Source organism: Nanorana parkeri, unplaced genomic scaffold (genome assembly GCF_000935625.1).
Source record: "Nanorana parkeri isolate BGI_ZX_2015 unplaced genomic scaffold, ASM93562v1 scaffold40, whole genome shotgun sequence".
In the NCBI taxonomy this organism is placed as follows: domain Eukaryota; kingdom Metazoa; phylum Chordata; class Amphibia; order Anura; family Dicroglossidae; genus Nanorana; species Nanorana parkeri.
In genome coordinates, this window is record NW_017306308.1 from 1,419,877 (window position 1) to 1,440,471 (window position 20,595).

The 20,595-nt window shown below is 41.1% G+C and overlaps 1 protein-coding gene across 1 annotated transcript in view; it reads left to right on the forward strand.

The window, feature by feature from the left end:
* The window catches only part of CEP120 (centrosomal protein 120), a 79,011-nt gene that overhangs the window by 14,171 nt on the left and 44,245 nt on the right, over window positions 1-20,595 (forward strand). Inside the window, exons 4-13 of the mRNA XM_018571058.1 lie at window positions 233-374; window positions 1,600-1,742; window positions 4,041-4,238; window positions 5,137-5,361; window positions 5,442-5,682; window positions 7,362-7,539; window positions 8,780-8,929; window positions 11,458-11,640; window positions 15,000-15,096; window positions 15,203-15,340. Of these exons, the coding sequence (XP_018426560.1) occupies window positions 233-374; window positions 1,600-1,742; window positions 4,041-4,238; window positions 5,137-5,361; window positions 5,442-5,682; window positions 7,362-7,539; window positions 8,780-8,929; window positions 11,458-11,640; window positions 15,000-15,096; window positions 15,203-15,340 (1,695 nt within the window). The remainder of the gene's footprint in view (window positions 1-232; window positions 375-1,599; window positions 1,743-4,040; window positions 4,239-5,136; window positions 5,362-5,441; window positions 5,683-7,361; window positions 7,540-8,779; window positions 8,930-11,457; window positions 11,641-14,999; window positions 15,097-15,202; window positions 15,341-20,595) is intronic.

Consider the following 20,595-nt stretch of genomic DNA (forward strand, 5'->3'; position numbering starts at 1 on the left):
AATATTCAAGTCTTATCCTCGTTTCAGTTGTATCTGTTTGTGTTGTAGAAGCGTTTTGCCTTTTGTTCAATGGTGTTAATGTGTTGAAGTGTAATAGTGTTCCCACTTCATCTACCTTCTTTATTGAATCATCTGTTCTTCAGCATTTGAATCACATTGATTTTATGTTATGTACATAAAATGTACAAATGGTCCTTGGGCAAGATTTCATGAACCTTCTGTTTTAACACAGGCTCCAAAATGGTATTCTTTGTTAAGTAGCAAGTACACAAAATTCAAGCCAGAAGTACAGCTCAATATTGGATTGGAAGCAGATACCAAGCCTACAGCGGAGACCTTTAAGGCCAAAGAGGCTCCTCCTCGAAGCAGTAAAGGTAGAATTTTATTTCAAGTATTTCTCTTCTTTTTTTCTTTGAGTAGCTTGGTGAAGGGTTAGAGCCTCTGTCAGGTTATTGTCATCTTTGTCCATGGTGGGTTTTTTTTCTTCTGGGGGCAGGGACACAGCAGTAAAAGCACTCTTGCAGTGAGACACTGGAGTCACGCATTTAACGTGTGTTAACTTACTCATGTTTTTCACCTTAGTTAGCGGTTAGACAGAGTTTTTTTTGTTTTTTTTTGCATGCTGGCTGGTAAGTGTGCTGGGAAACTTTTTGCTGTTGACGTGCATTATGTCGCAAGTTAGCATGTGGTATAGTTGGCACACCCAATGCACCGCAATGGACAATTTAAAACATATGCACCTTTTCTGTGGGCTGTGGTTTACTTTGACACACATGACTGAGGTTCCACTGCTCAGATGCATAAGGATAGTATTCAAAATGAATAGCTCTGCGCCATGTATCATGTGCTTCCCTTGAAGCAGATAAAGGAGGAAAATAGGGCTTTTTGGGTGTCACTCTGGGCATGAAACACATATATTACACATATAACTGTTAAAAATAAATTTTTATTGTACAAATAAATAAATACACGAGGGGCCACTGTGTATACCTGTCGGTTCCACACCTATAACACCTTCCTAAACAATTTATTCTCTTAAATCACTAAAGGCATGTAGCCTCCCTGGACCACACGGCCACATTCTAGGCATCAACATTGTAGTAATCATTTGTAAATATTGTTAAAAATATTTTTTTTGCTTCAATTATACCAGAGGTGTGGTGTCCTGTTTTTTCTGGTGGCTCAGAACCGCTTTGTGTAATCGTGTTACCCTGCATTGCTTTTTATCTGTATTAGCTAAACACACAGATGTGAATCCAGCCTAAATTGGGGAAGAATTAGAATCTCTGTCGTGTTTTTTGTCTGTTGTCTTTGAAAGAATTCCCCCTCACTATCTGCCAAGGTGATCACACAGACACCCAATAAAAACTTGAGAGAGATCACAGCAAACATTTAATGAGTAATTTGGAGGTCGGACATTTAATATTTGTAGAGAAGATTTTGGGATACAGATGGAGAAACTGACATCATGGATTCCATACAGATTTAGGCAGGCCTCAGAATGGATTGCTGTTGGCCGAGCACACTAAACACAAGTTAATGGTTTAGATATTGTTTTATTTCCTTTTTATAGGTTACATTATTTATTAAATTTTTCAGTGTCACACGGTGGGCTTGACCCTAAGAGTCTAGTACCTATTCTGAATGAAGCAGAGGGCTACCATCAGATCGGGCCTGTGGACTATTGCAAGGACTATTTTGTTTTGTCTGTAACCATTGCCTTTGCCACACAACTAGAGCAGGTAAGAATGATTTGGTACTACTGGATTATTGGTTCTGCAAATCCATGACATGCCTGGAACTTTCTAAAGCTGCAGTTTCAAAACTCTGCTATTGAATTGGTGAAAATACTGCGTGTTGATGGAGAAAAACATATTTGATTCCTACTAAAATACATTTACCATATGTAATACTTCAAGACCGAATATCCACAGATGGCAGAATGTGTCGCTAGCATTGCAGGTGTAATTGCATGGTTTCTGCTGTTCTAGGGAGCATGTAGGTTAACTTTGACATGTTCTGGGCACACGTTATTTACTGAATTCTGCCCTTTTTATGTCATGATTCTTTACTGTGTCTAGTTGCTTGACAAGCCCAAACATTTTGAGTGTATTTATTACCAAACATTTTAGTAAACCAAAGCAGCCAATCGAACTGTAGTAAAGAGAAGTACGGTTGCAATGGATCATTGCATGTTGCATATATTCATCATGGTTATGATTAGGGCTGCAACAACTAATCGACATAATCGATTATAATCGATTAATTGGCTTCCGATTGGTTGGCCCTGTTCACGGCTGTGCGCCACACCTCACGCCCGTCGCTGCCAGACCCGCCCGCATCCACGCTCCACACGCCGCACCTCCTCCCTGCCTCACGCTCACCGCCCGCCCAACTCCACGATCGGCACAGACAAACTAGTAGTCCCATCACTGGAGCCATTTTTTAAAATGTATTTTATTTTTTATCCGATTAATCGAACTCAATCGGCAAACCGATTTTGAAAATAATCGTTACCTGCAGCTCTAGTTATGATGTGCCTCTCTCAGGCCTGGTTCACACCTGCACATCGTGGAAATGCGCCTCCTGTTTGTGTTTGCTGCGCATTCCCTTTGATTTGAAAGGCGCACGCCAATAAGCTCATGTATTATTTTTGACGCTTAGTGTTCTTTCTTGCGTTTGTGCCCCGTTTTCACGTGCACAAACGCAGAGCAAAAACAAGTGCCGTGCTGGCCGCGTTTGGGGTTCCATTAAGAATGCATGGCACCGCAAACACATTACACATTAGTGCACGCTTTGCAGCGCATTCATGGAACAAGCAGGTGTGAATTATTTAATTATTGCGAGATTATGTTTTGGGTTTAACCTCTTGCCGTCCGCCCGTAGTAGAAAAACGGACGGACGGCACTGCTGCATTGGCGGGTTGCCGTCGCCAGACGGCATTTTTTTTCTGCTCGCGCGCGCCCCCGTACGGGCAGAAAAGACCCGTCCAATGCGAACACCCGGTGCCGGGTGTTTCACATATAGGCGATCAGCGGGTCCATAGCCCGCCGATCGCCTATATGTGCTCGTTTGCGTCCCCAGCCCCCGCCGCCTCCGTTTTTCTTTTTTTTGTCCCCCCCTGACCCCTCACCTTGAATCCCGGGATCCGCTGCCCCATCTGCGGCCCGGGATCGGCTCGGAGGACGTCAGGAGGAGGACGGGAGATCAGCTCCTTGCTGATCTCCGTCCGGGCTGTGAATGCAGAAGTGATGTGTATTACATCACTTCCGCATTCACCTGTCAGTCATCTGGCTGCTATTGCCAGAGAGAAGAAGCTGATAAAGCAGATCTCTGCTTCTTTTGGGGTCCACAGGTGACATTAGGGGTCCTAGAGACCACTAATGTCTCCATAAAGAGGACCTGTCAGTGTGCCCCCCACCCCCACGTTTACGCGCCTATAAACGTAAATACGCGTCCGGTGCCCCAGCGCGCAAAAATTACAATTGCGCTACACATGTTACATATCGCCGCGAACGTCGCAGTGAGAGCAATCATTTTAGGGCCATCAATCACTGATAACACTAAACTGATGATCGGTAACAGCCTTTAAAGCGTTGCCTATGGCCAATTTTGGGTATTATCGTTTTTTGAGGTTTTGCGCGCGCACGCAATTTTAAGGCTTGACATGTTTGGTGTCTTTTTACCCGACGTGACCCCGTCTTTTATATTTTTTACCAAAAAATTGGGTAATAATAAATGTTTTATCATTTAATATAGGGGAAACTGATATATATATATTTTTTTTAATTTCGGTGATTTTTCCTTAATATAGTAAAAACATAAAAACCCCGGTGGTGAATAAATATCACCAAAAGAAAGCTCTATCTGTCCCCCAAAAAGGGTATAAAATTAATTTCAGTACAGCGCTGCATGACGGAATAAATGTCAGTCAAAGTACCGCAACGCTGAATACTGAAAAATGGCCTGGATGGGAAGGGGGTTTAACACCGCGGATGTCAACTGGTTAACCTACTATTCTTATATCCGTCTACTTTCAGCTAATCCCCAGCACATTGAGACTTCCTGAACCACAACCAGAATTTTTCTTCTACTATTCCTTGTTGGGAAATGATGTTACCAATGAACCATTTACAGATCTGATCAATCCTGATTTTGAGCCGGAGAGATCCTCTGTCAGAATTCATAGTACCACTGAGGTGCTCTGCATGTATCTTTCTGTTCAGCCTAAACTTCAGGTGAGACTGTCAGTGCTATCCATTAGGCTACACCATGTGGAAGCCTGTTTGTCATGTATACTGCTGCTTTCTTCACTTTTTCATTAACAAATCATACACATGCTAAACAACCCACAATGATGCAGGCATCTGTCCTGTTCTGGATATTCAAATGTGCTCATGTGGCAAACCTGACAACACAAAAATTAGTTGTGCATGCATGAAACTCAGAGTGTTCCCCTGGAACCTGAAGGGGACAAGTGAAGGTGCTTGGAAAGTTTATCTATCTGATGAAGATTGTCTGTGGTGATTGTCTTTGCTCCTTCAGGCCAGACATAGAGGTCTCAGAATAGTGGATAAGCCACTATTACAACAACTGGAGTCAATAGTCTTAGTGAAACTCATCAGAGTTCGTGTGGGTTGTGCTTTTAATGGAGCTTATTTTAAATGTTTGTGTCTCATTAAGAAACAGTTTACAAAAAAAAATAGTGCATTCTGGAGTGCCAAGTGGAAATTTTTGGTTGTTAATGACAGCTAATCCCTACGCATACTAGCCATACAATTATATAGCATGGAAGCCTCCAGCACGTTAAGCCTGCAATGCACTACAGTCATCAGAACACTGGCTTCTTATGATTGCAAGGCATCATAACAGAAGTGAACTATGCATTATAGCCACCATAATGGTTATCCTCATTTTAAATCCGGTACCACCAGTAACAGATTTGATAGAATGGACAAGGCTTAAATCATTATACTTTTACTAATGTTTGTATTTGGAAGATTTCCCCTTAATGTTATTCTGGTGACAGTTTACCTGGACGGGGTGAGTGGCAGTACCGTCTGCCTTTTTAAAAAGTCTGCAGTTCAACTGTAATATAGTTTAACATTTTCCTCTTGGTTTTGTTTTTCCCCTAAGATTCATCTATGTTGTGGTGACCAGTCTCTTGGCAGTACAGACATTCCTTTGACAGGACTGCTAAAGAAGGCCAGCACAGAAATAGAGCATCACCCAGTGGTTGTTGAAGGCGCTTTCATCCTCACCCCACCTAACAGGTCCAAGCAGAATATCTTAGCTGTGCCAGTGGAAAGCTCGCCAACAATTGGGGTATCCATAGCTCTCCATAAGGAGGCCAGCCTACAGGTAACTGGCTTTAACCACTAACTTGAAAAATTAATGCTGTTCTCCATGTTTTAAATATATCCATGTTCTTTGTTGCTTAGTCTTCACACCGTTCTAAAGAAATGAGTGAGAGTGTGGTGTCAAGGAAAGATCCATCTTCTCCACAGAGGAATGTGAAAGAAATGGTATCTCAGCCTCCAATAGTTAGTGATTCCCCTCCAACCAAGGATGAAGACACAGACAGTGATGTGGAAAGCTTAAAGTCTGTGCAAGCAGAATACGCTTCTTCTCGGCCGCACACCAGGCCAGACTCTGCAGGACCAAATGAAATCCCTCTTCCAGGTAATTGATTCTGATTATAGCATATTCCTTGAGTGTCTGTGCCTCATGTAATAATTACAGGGTCTTTATATTTCATTTTAATTCGAAATTATTGCTTTACTTGTCATGATTTAAAGCAAAACTTTACTGAGAGGTATAAAGATGCTGCAGTTGCAGATCTTTTTTGTTGAAAATGCTCGTTTTCTGGCTGTCAGATTGATGAAGAGGTTTCAGTACCTTCTGAGTCATTGTCCTATCTGGCTTCACTTGTTCCAGATCATGTGACTTGTTCATGTGATCAGGCATCGCATGCATTTTCAGAAGGTTGGCAATAACAGCCTTCAGTAGAGGATTCCTTTACTGCACAGTTTTCATTAGCCGAGTAATAACATTACATGTCACATTTAAAGTGACAACCCTGCATACGTCATGCCAACACTGCTCAAAGTGACACTAGACTCAGGAAATAAATGTTAAAAATGCATTCAAGTGCCTTAACTATTAACATAAATGTAGCTAATTTGTGTATCACTTAGCTGTAGATCCTCAAATCATCTGTGAATTCATGGTCTCTGTGTGTTGTAAAGTAGTCACCGCTCCAAGCTCACTCCCATGATGGAGTGAGCTTGGAGCGGTGTATCTCATGTTTACTTTACTAATTTGTATTGAGATTGTAGTCCATCACGGGAGCGAGCTTGGAGCGGTGACTACTTTACAACACACACAGGGACCATGAGGAACCAAAGTAGCCACCCTCCAGAAGGAAGGACAGTGTCGGCATAAATTCACGGATGATGTGAGGATCTACAGCCGAGTGATACACAAATAAGATACATGTATGTTGATAGCTGAGGTACTTGATTAAATGTACTTTTAAGATTTAATTCCTGAGATTAGTGTCACTTTAAGTTGTTCTAAAACTGCATAATTATAGTATAAAACAATTCTTTTTGACATTATAAGACTTTACTTCCTCTCATCCATCTGGCATTGTTTTCTCCCTTCTACATGCTGAAGTGCTGAAGAGGGGAGATGGACATTCTTCCACCACCAGTGTTCATTCTGTCCCTAGCTCTAGTCTTCAGAAAGGATTCACTCCATTTTGTATGTTACCAAGCCAGTTTAATGAAGAGTCAGTACTTAAACAAGAACATCACCCCCTGTGTCCCCCCCGTGTTTTGTTTCTTTGTCTCACCTTCTATCCTCCATTAACATGCAGTACTTGCACAATCCGCATATTCAGCATTGTTCTGCTGTAATCTGCTGCAGTAATCTGCTGATCTGCTACCGCACGCCATCTTTCTGGCTTAGATCTTTGAAAGCCAGCTGTTTCTTCCTGGATCTTGCAAACGGCCCCCTGATGACATGGCGCCAGGTCCTCCCTCCTCCAGCCTACTGTATAAAAGCTAATGTCTCCTGGGATATGTGAAGTGGATATCCCAAGAGGCTCCAAGAAAAAAGGTTTTTATGTCATTGTCGCCTTGGCAAGATGGAATGTAAAAGTAAAGCAATCGAAACTGAGCTTATGATAGAACCTTTTTTACTGCAAATGCTCAGTAGAGCTAGAGAGACAAAAAAAAATATAGGATTCAGTTTTCCATCCTCTGTTTTTGCAAAACAGATAAAATGACTTTTTTTGTTGAATGCTTTTGAATGATTGTTTTATGTGAGTATTACCGGCTTCTGTTTTCTGATCTCAGGTGTTCAGCCCCCACCATCTCTACCACTGAGCGCTCCAGAGGCTGTGCGGAGTCTATCGGAGTCTACTTCTCAACAGAAAATAGCAGTGCCACCTGCGGCACACCATTTCCACTTCTCCGTTGACCTCAGAAGTATCCATAATGTTGATGTTGGGTTCCCTATAAACTGCATACTAAGGTTCTAACTCTTCCTTATTGTATCTTCCTACAATGAGCAGCTAAAAGGAAACCTGTGCTGATTGAAATATGGGGGCTGCCATTGCTGACCTTTTTGTGAAAATGCTCTCAATGACGTTAGTACTTTATAAGATCTAAGCCCAGAATATGTTTGCAGTTTAGAAAGTCAGGGCTTCTAATCCACATAATTGTGCTAAATTAATTATTTAAAGTGTTGATGCAGGTGAATGAGCATGACCGCAAAGGAGATATTATTTTCAGAAGAAGTCAACATCAGCAGCCTCCATTTTTCCTCAATGTATGTTTCCCTTAATTTACACTAATTCTAATTCTCACATCTCTGTGTCTCTGCATCTCTGTCACTTTTTAATTTTGGATTCTGTCACTTTTGTTCTAAATACCAAAGGAGACTTGCTGATCAGACTTGGTACTCATTTAGGTGCCCTGCTGCACTTTACCTGCGTGCTGTATAAATCCAGCTTATTGTTGGAAATGTGAACACCACATGAGAGAACATCCCAATAATGACTATTCATCACAGTCAGGCCAGATATATTGGGTATTAAAGTCTATCTAAAGCCAAGCTTGTTGTGTGGGGTTTTTTTTTTAGTTTTGTATAGCAAACTAGCATATGTCAGCAACCCTTGCTTATTTTATCCAAAAAAAAAAAAAATCTTTGTTACGTTTTTAAAGCTGAACTCCAGGTATAATTAATTATGTATACTTACATTGGTCCTGTTTGGCCCAATGTAACTATAACTATTTCATACCTGGTAAGGCCACGGGGGATCCTGTTAAACATCTATACTAACCAGAGCTAGTGCAGTGCTGTGAAAGCAAACAGGGGCACTTGCCTGGCGCAGCGGCTAGGAACGCCTAGTATTTTTTTTTTCATGAGTACTAGACGTTTTCTGATAAAAAAATTACTAGGTGTTCTCTGAAAGGCTGCCGTGCCAAGCGAGTGACCCTCTGTATTTTAGCAGCTATGGGGAAGTTGCTCAGCACAGCAACACACAGAATATTGCTGTAATGGCTCCAGCTACTACGGTATTTTACAGGATCCCTGTGGCCTTACTATGTGTAAAATATGCATAAGAACCAATACAAATATACATAAATATATGTACCTGGACTTCAGTTTTAATCTTAGTAATTTCCAGGTCATAGCCAATGTTAAGAAAAAGTGAGCTTATTGTTTGTTTTTATCTTCACCCTCGCTTATTTTGTTTTCTTCTATCCAGGTATTCGTATCCATTTTTTGGGGGTGCAGCCCCTATTATGACTAATCCTCCAGTGGAAGTGCATAGGAATATGGAAGTTTTTCTTCCTCAGTCTTACTGTGCTTTCGATTTAGCAACCATGCCACATCAACTTCAGGAGACATTTTTAAGGTAATGAATTTTGTTTGCATTTATGATTCTTATAACGAGAATAATATTCCTAATGTTATTGTGATAAATAACAACATTTGCAACCAATATTTAAACACTAGTAAATTTGAAATTACAAACATGCCTCACAAATTAAGTCTGTGTGTTATTTTTACATGCCCGATACCACCACCACCACCACCACCACCACATCCACCACCACCCACCACCCACCACCCACCACAGTTCTTTAATTTTACTGACACAGCTTTGGCTTAGACAGTCAAAAGTTCCTTGCTGTTCATAAAATAGATTGGGCCCCTAAGTGGGAATAATGTATTTTCTTTATTGTGCACTAATTTGTCAACTTATTTGTACTGAAATAGAAATATGAAAAAACACCACAGCTCCAAGCTCACAAATCCCCTGCCCCTGGAGATCCCGGTGCAACCAAAAATAAAGCCCTGCCGCGTTCCACAACTCCAGATGAGGTCAGTATCTTCCAGCTTTTTTAAACACAGATATTGTATCCTGCAGCCCCGCCTAGAACCGCTCCTTTCACAGGGCAATCCTTTGTGGTGCTGCAGTGTCTCATGTTTGTGATTAGTAAAGCTAGATGATACTGACGTCATCGGTGTGCAACTTCCTGCTTATACAAAAATGTCACTGTGCTTTTGCTCCCATTAGGTCTTACCTTTTACCTTCTAGTGCAGGGGTAGGCAACCTTGGCTCTCCAGCTGTGCTGAAACTACAAATCCCATAAGGCATTGCAAGCCACAGGCATGACTCCCAGAGGCAGAAGCATGATGGGATTTGCAGTTTCAGCACAACTGAAGAGCCAAGGTTGCCTACCTCTGTTCTAGTGCATATACAGTATTTGCCGGCGTATAAGAGGGGTTTTGAGACCTTAAAACATCCCCCGAAAATCGGGGGTCGTCTTATACGCTGGGTACATATGGAAGGATACGGTATACTGTATGTAGCTTCGGCTACATACAGTATACCGCGCTGAGCCAATCACGGCAGGCTTTGTATTAATGAATACAAAGCCTGCCGTGATTGACTCAGCGGAAGGACACAGCGGGGATCGTGGCCAAGGTAAGAGACTGTAATCCCGAGTGTGGCTCGGGGTTACCGCTTATGGTACTGAAAATTAATCCTGAGCCACACTCAGGAATACCGCCATAGATGTTAGTGGATGCATTTAAACATTATTTTGGGCTATACTCGTCTTATACGACGAGTATAGCCCAAAATCTATATTTTAACACAAAAAGTAGGGGGTCGTCTTATACGCCGAGTCGTCTTATTAAATTCTGGCAATTTGCCTTTCTTGCATCCTTGCTCCTCTTCTGCAAATTCCTTTGTGGGCATAATGCTATCATGCCTTGGTTAATGACTTCTAGGCACATTTGTTTTCATCTACTCAACTGTTTATTTATCTGATTTAACGGAGGACACAAGTGAACATAACAAAATACAGCCTTTTGTTGTTCCCATGGAAAAATCCAAGGGCTTCCCGTTTTGGAGACCCTTCTTGTATTGAGGTCCTCCAGGATAGGTTTATGCAGAACAGTAGAAAATACCCAAAGGAATCTTGTAAGGTTAGTTATGGTCAGTCTGATTTACTAAAGAATCTTAGAATGTTCACACATTGAGTTGTGTAAAAATTCACTTCAATTATCTAATCATGTAAAAAGAAAATCCCTGTTTACTTATTTCTTATCTATTTGGACATGATTGTATTAAGTGAGAATTCACACAATTTATTGTATAAACATTCTCAAATCCTTTAGTAAATCAGCTTCACTATATGGGTGCTGCCATTGTTGTCTTGTTTTATTGTGAGACTTCTTAGTGAGTCACCCGGAAGAAGTGTGCAGGATTGTTGGTCAGGCTTTTTAGATTTTATTGACTGCATGTTTGCTCCGAGTTAGAGACTTACTGGGTAGAAAGGCCAGGATCCTAATTGGAGCCCTGAAACTTGCCTCTTTAAAAATATGTTGACAGTGGGAAAACCCCATATTTGTTCTCCCAGCTTCCTTTTTCTTTACCCAATAATTTGTAATTCAAAAGGCTAAGTATCAACACCCAATGTACACCCTCATTGTAGAGCAGTGTTGGGGAACCTCCAGCCCTCCAGCTGTGGTGAAGCTACAAATCACATGAGGCTTTGCAAGGTTCTTTCAGCCACAGGCATGACTCCCAGAGACCGATGCATTATGGGATTTGTAGTTTTACCACTGCTGGAGGGCCGAAGGTTCCCCACCCCTGTTGTAGAGGGTAAACCTTACAAGTATACCTTTTTGTAAGCTTTCTTTGCTTCATTAACCATCACTAAAAACCAAAGCTGAGGATAAGTATATAGGCTGACTTGTGAGCATCATCCAGCAACTCAGTTCACATTTCTCTGCAGTAGACCAGTAGATATCTCTTTAGTCTTTTTATCTGAAAGTAGTTTATCCCGGAGGCTTTTACTAATTATAATGTTTAATTTGTGTTTAAAAATACGAGCTTTCTTCTGTAAAACTGAACATATTTTTTTACAGGTTGCCTCTTCTGGTTGAAGTTTGGCACAAAGATAGACTTGCCAAGGACCTTCTACTTGGAGTGGCAAGACTTCAGCTGTCAAATGTTTTGACCTCGGAGAAGACATGTTTTTTAGGACCCCATGGGGACCAGTGTTGGAGACAGACATTTAGTGAAATGGTTCCTGTTATGGCTGTAGAAGGGTAAGGCAATTTGTAGTTTTCCTGCTCAGTTTTTTCACTTCTATGCTGCCTGGTTTTGTGTTTTGGTATCCTGAAAAGAAACTACAGCATTAAACTGACTCCATAGTGAATACAAAATAATTGTAACACTTAAGTCGTATAGTAGACAACAGCCTGTTCTTTGGCACGTGGTCCATTACTGGAGACACCCAGCAATCCTTTGCACTTAGTTTTATGAAGGTGCATGGGTGGGAATGTGGCGCTAAGCAACCCGACTCACCCCCCGGATCCCAACATGAAAGTACTCGGGCCTGGCAGTTCGCTGCTCACTCACTAAGCACTGCCTTGTTGGAGGCGGGGTGAAGTATCGCGTGTTCCAAATAAAAGGGTTTCAGGGGCTGATTAGGGCAGCATGGGATCACAGTAAAGGTAAAAGCAAGGCACCTTCTGATGCTTTCTGTTCCACTTATTTGTTACTTTTAGGATGTAGCTAGTACAGAGTCCCTTGAAAACATTAACCGTAATGCAGAACATTGATTACGCTGTGTTCTACTTCTTTTCTTGCCCATATCTAGTTAGATTGCATTGGAGTCTGAACGCACAATATGCATTCATTCATTTTGGAATGCTAACTGTACACAAATAGAACTAGCTCTAACCATGTTGTGGTCTGTGTGCAGTCACTCTAAACAGACTAGTAGGTTTGTACTTATAGAGAGAAGAAGTAAAGTGCAGCCACTCTGCAGCATTGTGGAACAGAACGCGCACATATGAAACTGATGCATATTTACTTCTAGATTTGTCCATAATGTGTATATATAAAAACATTCAAACATTGTTTTAAAACACTGGTAAGATTTACATCAAACTTATATTATGTATATCTAAAATTTTTAAGGGATTTTGGAATAGCAATATGGGAGCTGCCATTGCTGACCTCTCTAAAGTTCCGATTTTGCTTCACTGCAAAGTACGGATGTTCAGATACCAGTGCCGATACTTGGCATTTCCATGAGAATTACCAGGGTTGCAGGGTTTGCAGCTGTGACTGGACTGGGGTTGCAGCTGTCCTGAAATCATTAATTTGTATTGTTTTAAAAAAAAACTGTCACATGACAATAAACAAAAATGTATCAATACTTGTATCTTTGTATCTACGAGTACTTGGACGAGTATCAGTACTTGTACTTGGTCTGGAAAAATGGGTGTGTGTGTGTATAAAAAAATGATGTGTGTGTGTGTGTGTGTGTGTGTGTGTGTGTAAACAAATCGTACATTAGAAACAGGGATGCCCAAATCCCAGGAGCCCCATAGCCAATGCTCCTTAAAAATGACAGCTGCCTCCTAACTTTTGAGTTATTCTCTAGTCTAAGTCTTAGAGCTGGATAGGTGTCAGTACTTGTACCAAGTACAGTACTTGGTATCTTTACATCCCTACTGCAAAGTAAGTTACTTATAGAACAAAGATGTCTGTATCGGGTCCTGACTCCTGCTATGCAAATGCTTGTTCCATGCCTACAAATCGGTGGATAAAAAAGAAAGGATAAGGAGGACAGCCCCAGAGTTTGAACCTGCAGAAATAAGTTAGCAAAGGCAGCTTCCATGTTGCTACCCTGTCTAGTCCCTTGTATGAACACTATAAATTCCCCCAAAGGAGTTATAACACTTACTACCAGTAGATGGGGCTATTTGAAAGGAAATTACCGTGCATGATTGCTCATTCAGACTCTATAGTCACACATGTCCTTATACAGTTTATTCAGGTTTCTTTAATCTGTGATCAGTGTATATGCAGTGCTGTCTATAAAGGAAAGCAGTTTTTCTAACCTTAGCAGTATGGTATATTTCTTTATGAGGCTGCACTGTGTAAGGAAACAAGATTTACTGTTTATATCCAGATACAGAGCCGCATTATGGAGGATAAGGGCTTGTTCACACCATGTCTGGACCAGATCCGGACAGATTGTTTGTTTGTTTTTTGTCCGTACCTGAAATGTATTCCCATGGTATGTTCGGCCTCTGTCCGCACCAGTGCAGTCCGTTTCCGGTGTGGGTAAAATAAAATGCACTATTTTTTTTTTTGGTCCGGAATGCACCAAAAAGCATGTAATCACAATTCGCATAAATATGCATTCAAGCACTGGACTGCACCTAGAAGCCCATTCTAAGCTAAAAAAATGCGGCAAAAACGCACTGCGTTTGCAGATCCGCTCCAGGTCTGGTCCGGACATGGTGTGAACATAGCCTAAAAGTAGTTGTAAATGTCTGATACAGTCCAGTGCGTTTCCATGCATTCCGGACCAGAGAAAAATGACACCTGCGGTATTTTATTTTTGTTTGGTCCGTTCCGGACTGCGTTGCTGTGAACAGAGCCCAGAAATGCCACAAGGATACATTGAGATGCTTTTCTGGTCCGGGAACAAACTGTTCTGGTCTGGACATGATCCAGACATGGTGTAAACCAACCTTCAGAACGAATTGGACACTGGCAAACAGAAAAGCCACTGACCAGCCAACTATAACCCCTCCCTCTACCATCATGCTTCAGTTTGCTCCTAGAGCCCTAGGAGGATGGAAGTCTTTTTTCTCTACTCTCTACCATTTTTACTAGTCCTTTTCTCTTCTTGTTGATTATGTTTTTCCTTCACTTGGGACCTTTTATGCAGATATCTGGTTTGGCATATCCCCAGCAATAGCTTTGGAGGCCATACCTGCATCCTGCTGGACCAAAGATTGGATATGGTCACACATACGTTTAGCTGTAGGCTGAGGCTCTGTCTGATGAAGAGTCTCACAAATCTCACAAAGGAGCCTTAGCTAGCTGCCATAGCTAATTTACTCTATTTAAACAGTCTCCTAAGCTGATGTAGACTGGGCTTTCTCATTGCACACCAGGGGAGCCACTGTGCAGAATGGCATCAGGTGCCAGACATGGTGAGTCCTAGCACCTGTTGATGTATTGCACGTACTATAGGTGGAGTTAGGAGCAGCATAGGACACAGAGTCTACAAGAAGGCAAGTCCTATGGAACACCAGTCCCTAGGGATCTTTTATAAGTCCCCCTGAAACCAATGCCAGGAAGAGGGTGGGTCTTTTATTATCTCACTGACACCAATGCCAAGGAAAAATATGACCTTACTCTAACTCTTGTAATCTGCATAATTCTTTGCGGTCAGTGACTGAGAAAATATTGGAGTCTGATACAGGCAAGCTTTTTCAAAACCTTGAGAAGATGGTCAGCAATGGTAACCTCCATATTTTTCTTAGTACAGCTTTCACTGAAGTATCTAGTGTTTACTTTGGTTTAGAAAATATAGTTCTTGTTTTCTATACAATTTTGTGTGATTCATATATTGTGGTAATATTTATTCTTATTTCAGATCCAAAGGTAAAGTAGCTGATCTTTCATATGCATTAACCTTAGAGGATTATGGGCTTGTGAGGGTACGAGAGGTGGTCGTCTCAGAGTCATCACAGGTATTTGTTCATAAAAAGCCAAAATGTACTTTTTTGACTCGCATATTGTTCCATTACTTCCTGGTAATTATTGGTTAATATTTGATAACCTGTGTTCAATCTTTAGAGCTCAGCCGTTCAGAATCCTCCTCCAGTACAGCCTCCACCAGAACCTTCAGCAGAACCCCATGAGACTCTTGCGTACAATGCTGCTCTGGAACTGGAAATGTGGAAAGAAACCCAAGAAGAAATATTTGCTAGCCAGGTACTTAGGACTGTAGAGCTAAAGTTTATTTTCAATGCTAACATTTTATAAGAAGCAAAGGAACAGCTATTGTTTATAGCCACCAGTTTTTCTATTCAAACTTAATTTTTTTGCTGTTGGCAACAGTTCTTTCACCAATCAGTCCCAGAGTGCTGGAGTGCCTTGGCATTTGACATATTGTGTGGTAATTTACTTTTTCCTGGGATCTTACTAGTGAAGCTTATATCAAATCAACAGAATTTGTCACGTCGAAACCAAAATTACTTTTTTTCCCCATTTTTTGAATATTTATTTCTTTAAAATAATTTGGGGAGGGCAGCTTTTTTTATTATTTTTTTTTTGTACCTTTTTTTTTACAATTTTTTTAAAAATGTTTAATTTTATTATTTTTAAGTTTTGTTAGGGGCTTTGGTGAAATATCTGGGGTCTAAACAGACCCCTGATATTTCGCTTTTGAAATAAAAACGAGAGTGAGGACATAGAGCTGCCCCAGCAGCAGCAGGAAGCACTCATTACAGAGGCTTTTTGTTTATTCATAAATCGAGGAGATAGTAAACCGATACTATGCCAACAATGATGAATGAACAGGAAGTGATGTAGAGCACTTCCTGTTCATTCATAATTGGGGGACACAGTATCTGAATACTATGTCTTCAGTTATTTCCAAACAACGTAGTGATCAGTACTGATCACGGCGATGCTTGAATATTACAGGGAACGATGAGCAAATGTTTCACATATATTTTTTTGGGGGTGGGGGTTGGTGAGGTTTGGTGGAGCACTCCTCACCTCTGGGCACCAGCTGCAGGGGTCTGTGTCCTCTCCGATCCCTGCAGGGAGCAACGGGGATTGGATGGGACACAGAGCCTACGAAACACTGGCTCCCAGCGTGGAGAAGAGAACTAGGGAACTTAGACCAACAAATCGATAAGGAGCGTTGTTGACGATAATTCTCATTACTGATGATTATCGATTAGTTGGTTGCAGCCCTAATTTATAGTGTTTATTAAAAGGTTTTATAACAAAAAAAGCAATTGTATTATAAAATAAAATAGTAAAACTGCAAAACAGAACTTACAGCCTAATTGAACCTTTGAATTGCATTTGTTCGGTGAAATAAGGCAGCTGAAAAAGTAAAGTATATGTGTATTTTTTGTAATGTTCTAGTACAGAATGCTCAATGCCAGACTCCCCTGTGTTGGCAGCAAGGGTGCTGGAGATCAGGACCATTGCACTCTTGTCAAGTGCAGAGGTATGGATCTCCAGTGTTCCTACATGTCCCCTGTGTAATATGCCAATCAAGTCAGTAAAAGTCAACGTATATCTGGTGGCACAAAGCCTCCAGATGGCACTGCGTAAATCTACACATGCGCACAGACAATTTTACATCCACGCAACTTTGGCATGTACAGCCTTTGACTTTAGTGTGAGACTGTATGCTGCACCTGGGGCTCTCTGGCAAAGGGTATAAGCCAGCATTTACGGAGTACGGGAGGTGGCGCCCGTGTCCAAAAACCCAAATACTTAACTTTTTTATCAGCCTGACTTCATTGCTTGAATTCAAATCAAAAGCTCAACTGGACTTTAACATATTGTCAATATTTTTTTTTACATTGAGAAATTAGAAATTTTAAGCAAACTGATCTTACCGAAATCTGGAGCCTTCCAACCCCCCCCCCCGCCCCCATTTTTGATATATAAAGGTTTCACTTAGATTAGCTCTTCAGATACTGATTTTTTTTTTTCCCCAACGTTATCGTGATGTTTTGGTAGTAATATAGATATTCTTGGCAGTAGATATGTATTGTTCATGTGATACTTTTGTATTTTTATAAACTTGCGTCTTTGTTATTAAATAGTGCTGGAACATTCTTCACTTTACCCTTCTGGTGTTTTGGCACAGATGCTTTTATTAAATAGCATTCCCAGGCTTGTTTTGAGCTCATATTAGGTGGGATATATACTGAGCGAAATCCTGTGCTGTGTTACAGAGTTTGAAATGCTTAGCATGGTGTGTGGGACAAGCAATGACCACACAGATTAGCATGAATTTCTATGAATGTCAGGTATTTAGCAGTAAGTGTTTTTTGAAAGGTATTTTAGCATTCAACACACTGGGACATATGTGAGCCAATGTAGCTACTAATGGGAAATAAGAATGTTCACTACTACTTCGAAAGTCATGTCAAGCCAGACTAGCCTCAACACATGAAGAGGTGATTGGCTTGCCAGGCCAGCAGGTCAGGCTCATAGAATGCTTGTAGTAGGAGCTGGGTGAATAGTCTGCAGGAGCCTGTGCATTGCATCTACAATCCACTGATTGGTGTTCCAATGCAAACAAATAATAATTGCACATTTTTTTCTTACATTAATGTCTTTGTGCATTTATTACATTTTTTTTTTAAAGTGGACTATGCATTTAAATAACATGCTTGGGGTGTCTTTTTAAGTCCTGAATCACACATAGGCGACAACATTTTCGCGCATAGAAATGTGCATTTTTGGCTGCACGTTTACACGTGTGAACCGCACGGGCAGTAAGTTGTGTTTTTATGAGTAGATTGTGACACGTTGATTTCAATGGGCAAAATGCGCAAAACCAATTGCAATGTGTGTTGCCAAGCGATTCCTATTGACACTATGGGGAAAAAACGAGCTGTAATCTGCCAAAAAGAAGCTCATGCACTTTTTCCAGCGACAGGCATTTTGCTTGCGACAAAACTCTCATGTATGAACAAGGGCCACAAGAATGAATGGGATTTTTTTTTAAGCGATTATGTTGCGCTTATTCAACTGCAACAAAACGCTTAGTGTGAACCAGGCCAAGGATGCATGTGAAGTTACAGAACAGTACAATTTTTAGTTCTTTAAAAAGACATTTAAAAAAAAATAATAAAACATAATAAAAAGGAATAAACAGCATAGGGTTCCCCTTAGGATTCAAACCAGACATGTAGCATAGGGGGCTTGGCAAGGGAGGGCAGCTTCTTTGCCTCAGCCTGTCCCGCAATAGACATTGAGGGGAATTTATCGAAACTGGAGCAGACAAACCTGGAGCAGTTGCCCATGCCAACTGATCAGCCTCTCTCTTCAGTTTGTTCAGTTAAGATTTAAAAATGAAAGGTAGAAGCTGGTTGGCTGCCGTGCACAGCTGCTCCAGATTGTCTGCTCCAGTTTTGGAATTTTAAAGTGTGTGTGTGTGTGACTAATAAGAATTTTAAAGTGCCATTTAGAATAAGGCAACCCCAGGATATTCTGTGCCCCCTCCCCCCTTTTCCCAGGGAAGTGTATACCAGATATGTAAATCTAACGTCATTCACGTCTTCCAGAGATGTAGAATCATTATCGATCACAATGACACGTTCGCTTGTTTTTGTCTGCCATTAATATTTCTGATTAAAATTCCTAGCACAACCATCAAGCACACAAATGTGTGAATTTCTTGTTTCTATACTTGTTTTATGTAAGTGAATCAAATGATTAAACTCCTAATATTAGGTAGACAGCCAGGCAACTAGCATTTCTGAAGATGTCAGGTTCTCTTTAACTACCTCCCGGCCAGCCGCTTTGTATACACGGCCGGCCGGGAGCTTCTTGGATGTAACTGGGTGTGTATACATGTTATGTTACATCCGCCACATCCGTGGCGCGCGCGAGTGGGAAATCCCTGCTATTTGAAAAGAGGCAGCGATGCCCCGTACTTGCGAGTGCACGCAATTTTTAAGCTAAACATGTTTGGTGTCTATTTACCCGACGTCACCCCGTCTTTTATATTTTACCTAAAAAGTGGGTAATATTAGTTGTTTTATAACATAATGTAAAAAAAACAAATTTTCAGTAATTTCTCCTGAATATAGTAAAAAATAAAACTCCCAGTGGTGATTAAATACCACCAAAAGAAAGCTCTATCTGTCCCCAAAAAATGGTATAAAATTCATTTCAGTACAGCGTTGCATGATGGAATAAATGTCAGTCAAAGTACTGCAGCGCTGAACACTGAAAAATGGCCTGGCCAGTAAGGGGGTCTAAACACCTGGTTTTCAAGTGGTTAAGTGGACCTTCACCCCTTTCGCTAAAATTCACATCAGCATACAGCTCTACATCCCGATATGAAATCATCTTCCATTCATTCACAATTGCTGTTTTTCCAAATTCCTGGTTGAGTGAGGCACTGGTGGTGTAGCCCTGGCCTCACAGATGTATCCTGGGAAGGATGCATCACCGTTGCCTTCCTAGGAAATCTCATTTGTAAACTGCAAAATCTTGAGGGAAAGGCAATTTTCCCCCTCAGATGTCACATGTTTCAGGAGGTAGACCCAGAGTTCCAGGAAGTAAAATGTGATATAGTAATCTGCCCTTTTTGACAATGGCCACTGGGAGAAGAATGGGGAATAAAAGAAAGAAATACCCTGTTTCCCTGAAAATAAGACCTACCCCGAAAATAAGACCTAGTACTATTTTTGGGAATTGTTAAAATATAAGACATAGTTACATAGTATTTGAGGTTGAATAAAGACATTAGTCCATCAAGTCCAACCTATTAGGATCTCATTCTAGGAGTACCTGTACCCCTGTATATTACGGTCCCTTAAGAAATCTTCCAAAAGTTTCTTGAACAATTCCACATTCTTTGCTGAAATCACTGTCTGTGGCAGTGAGTTCCAGACCCTAACTGATCTTACTGTGAAGAACCCCCTTCGCCCCTTGTGCTGGAATTTTTTTTCCACCAATTTTAGGTGGTGGCCTCTAGTTTTTGTAATGGAGTTAATTTTAAACAGTTTATCGCTAATGTTGCTGCCACCATTGAACATTTTGTACATGGAGATCATATCCCCCCTCAATCTCCTCACCTCCAATGTGAACATGTTTAAATTTAGTAGCCTTGTCTCGTAGCTCTGGTCCTCCATACCCCTAATTAGTTTGGTTGCCCTCCGCTGGACTTTTTCCAACTCAAGGACATCTTTTCTTAGTACTGGTGACCAGAACTGGACCGCGTACTCCAGATGAGGTCGAACCAATGATCTATAAAGTGGCAAAATTATAGACCTGCAATACATCCCCTTTTTAATACAGGACAAGACCCTGCTAGCTTTGTTTACAGCAGCCTGGCACTGCAAACTACCTTTCAGTTTGTGGTCTACAATGACCCTGACCCCCAAATCCTTCTCCATTTCTGACTTCCCTAGCGGCATACCCATAATTGTATAACCCATTTGTTTATTTTTAATTCCAAAGTGCATTACTTTGCATTTATC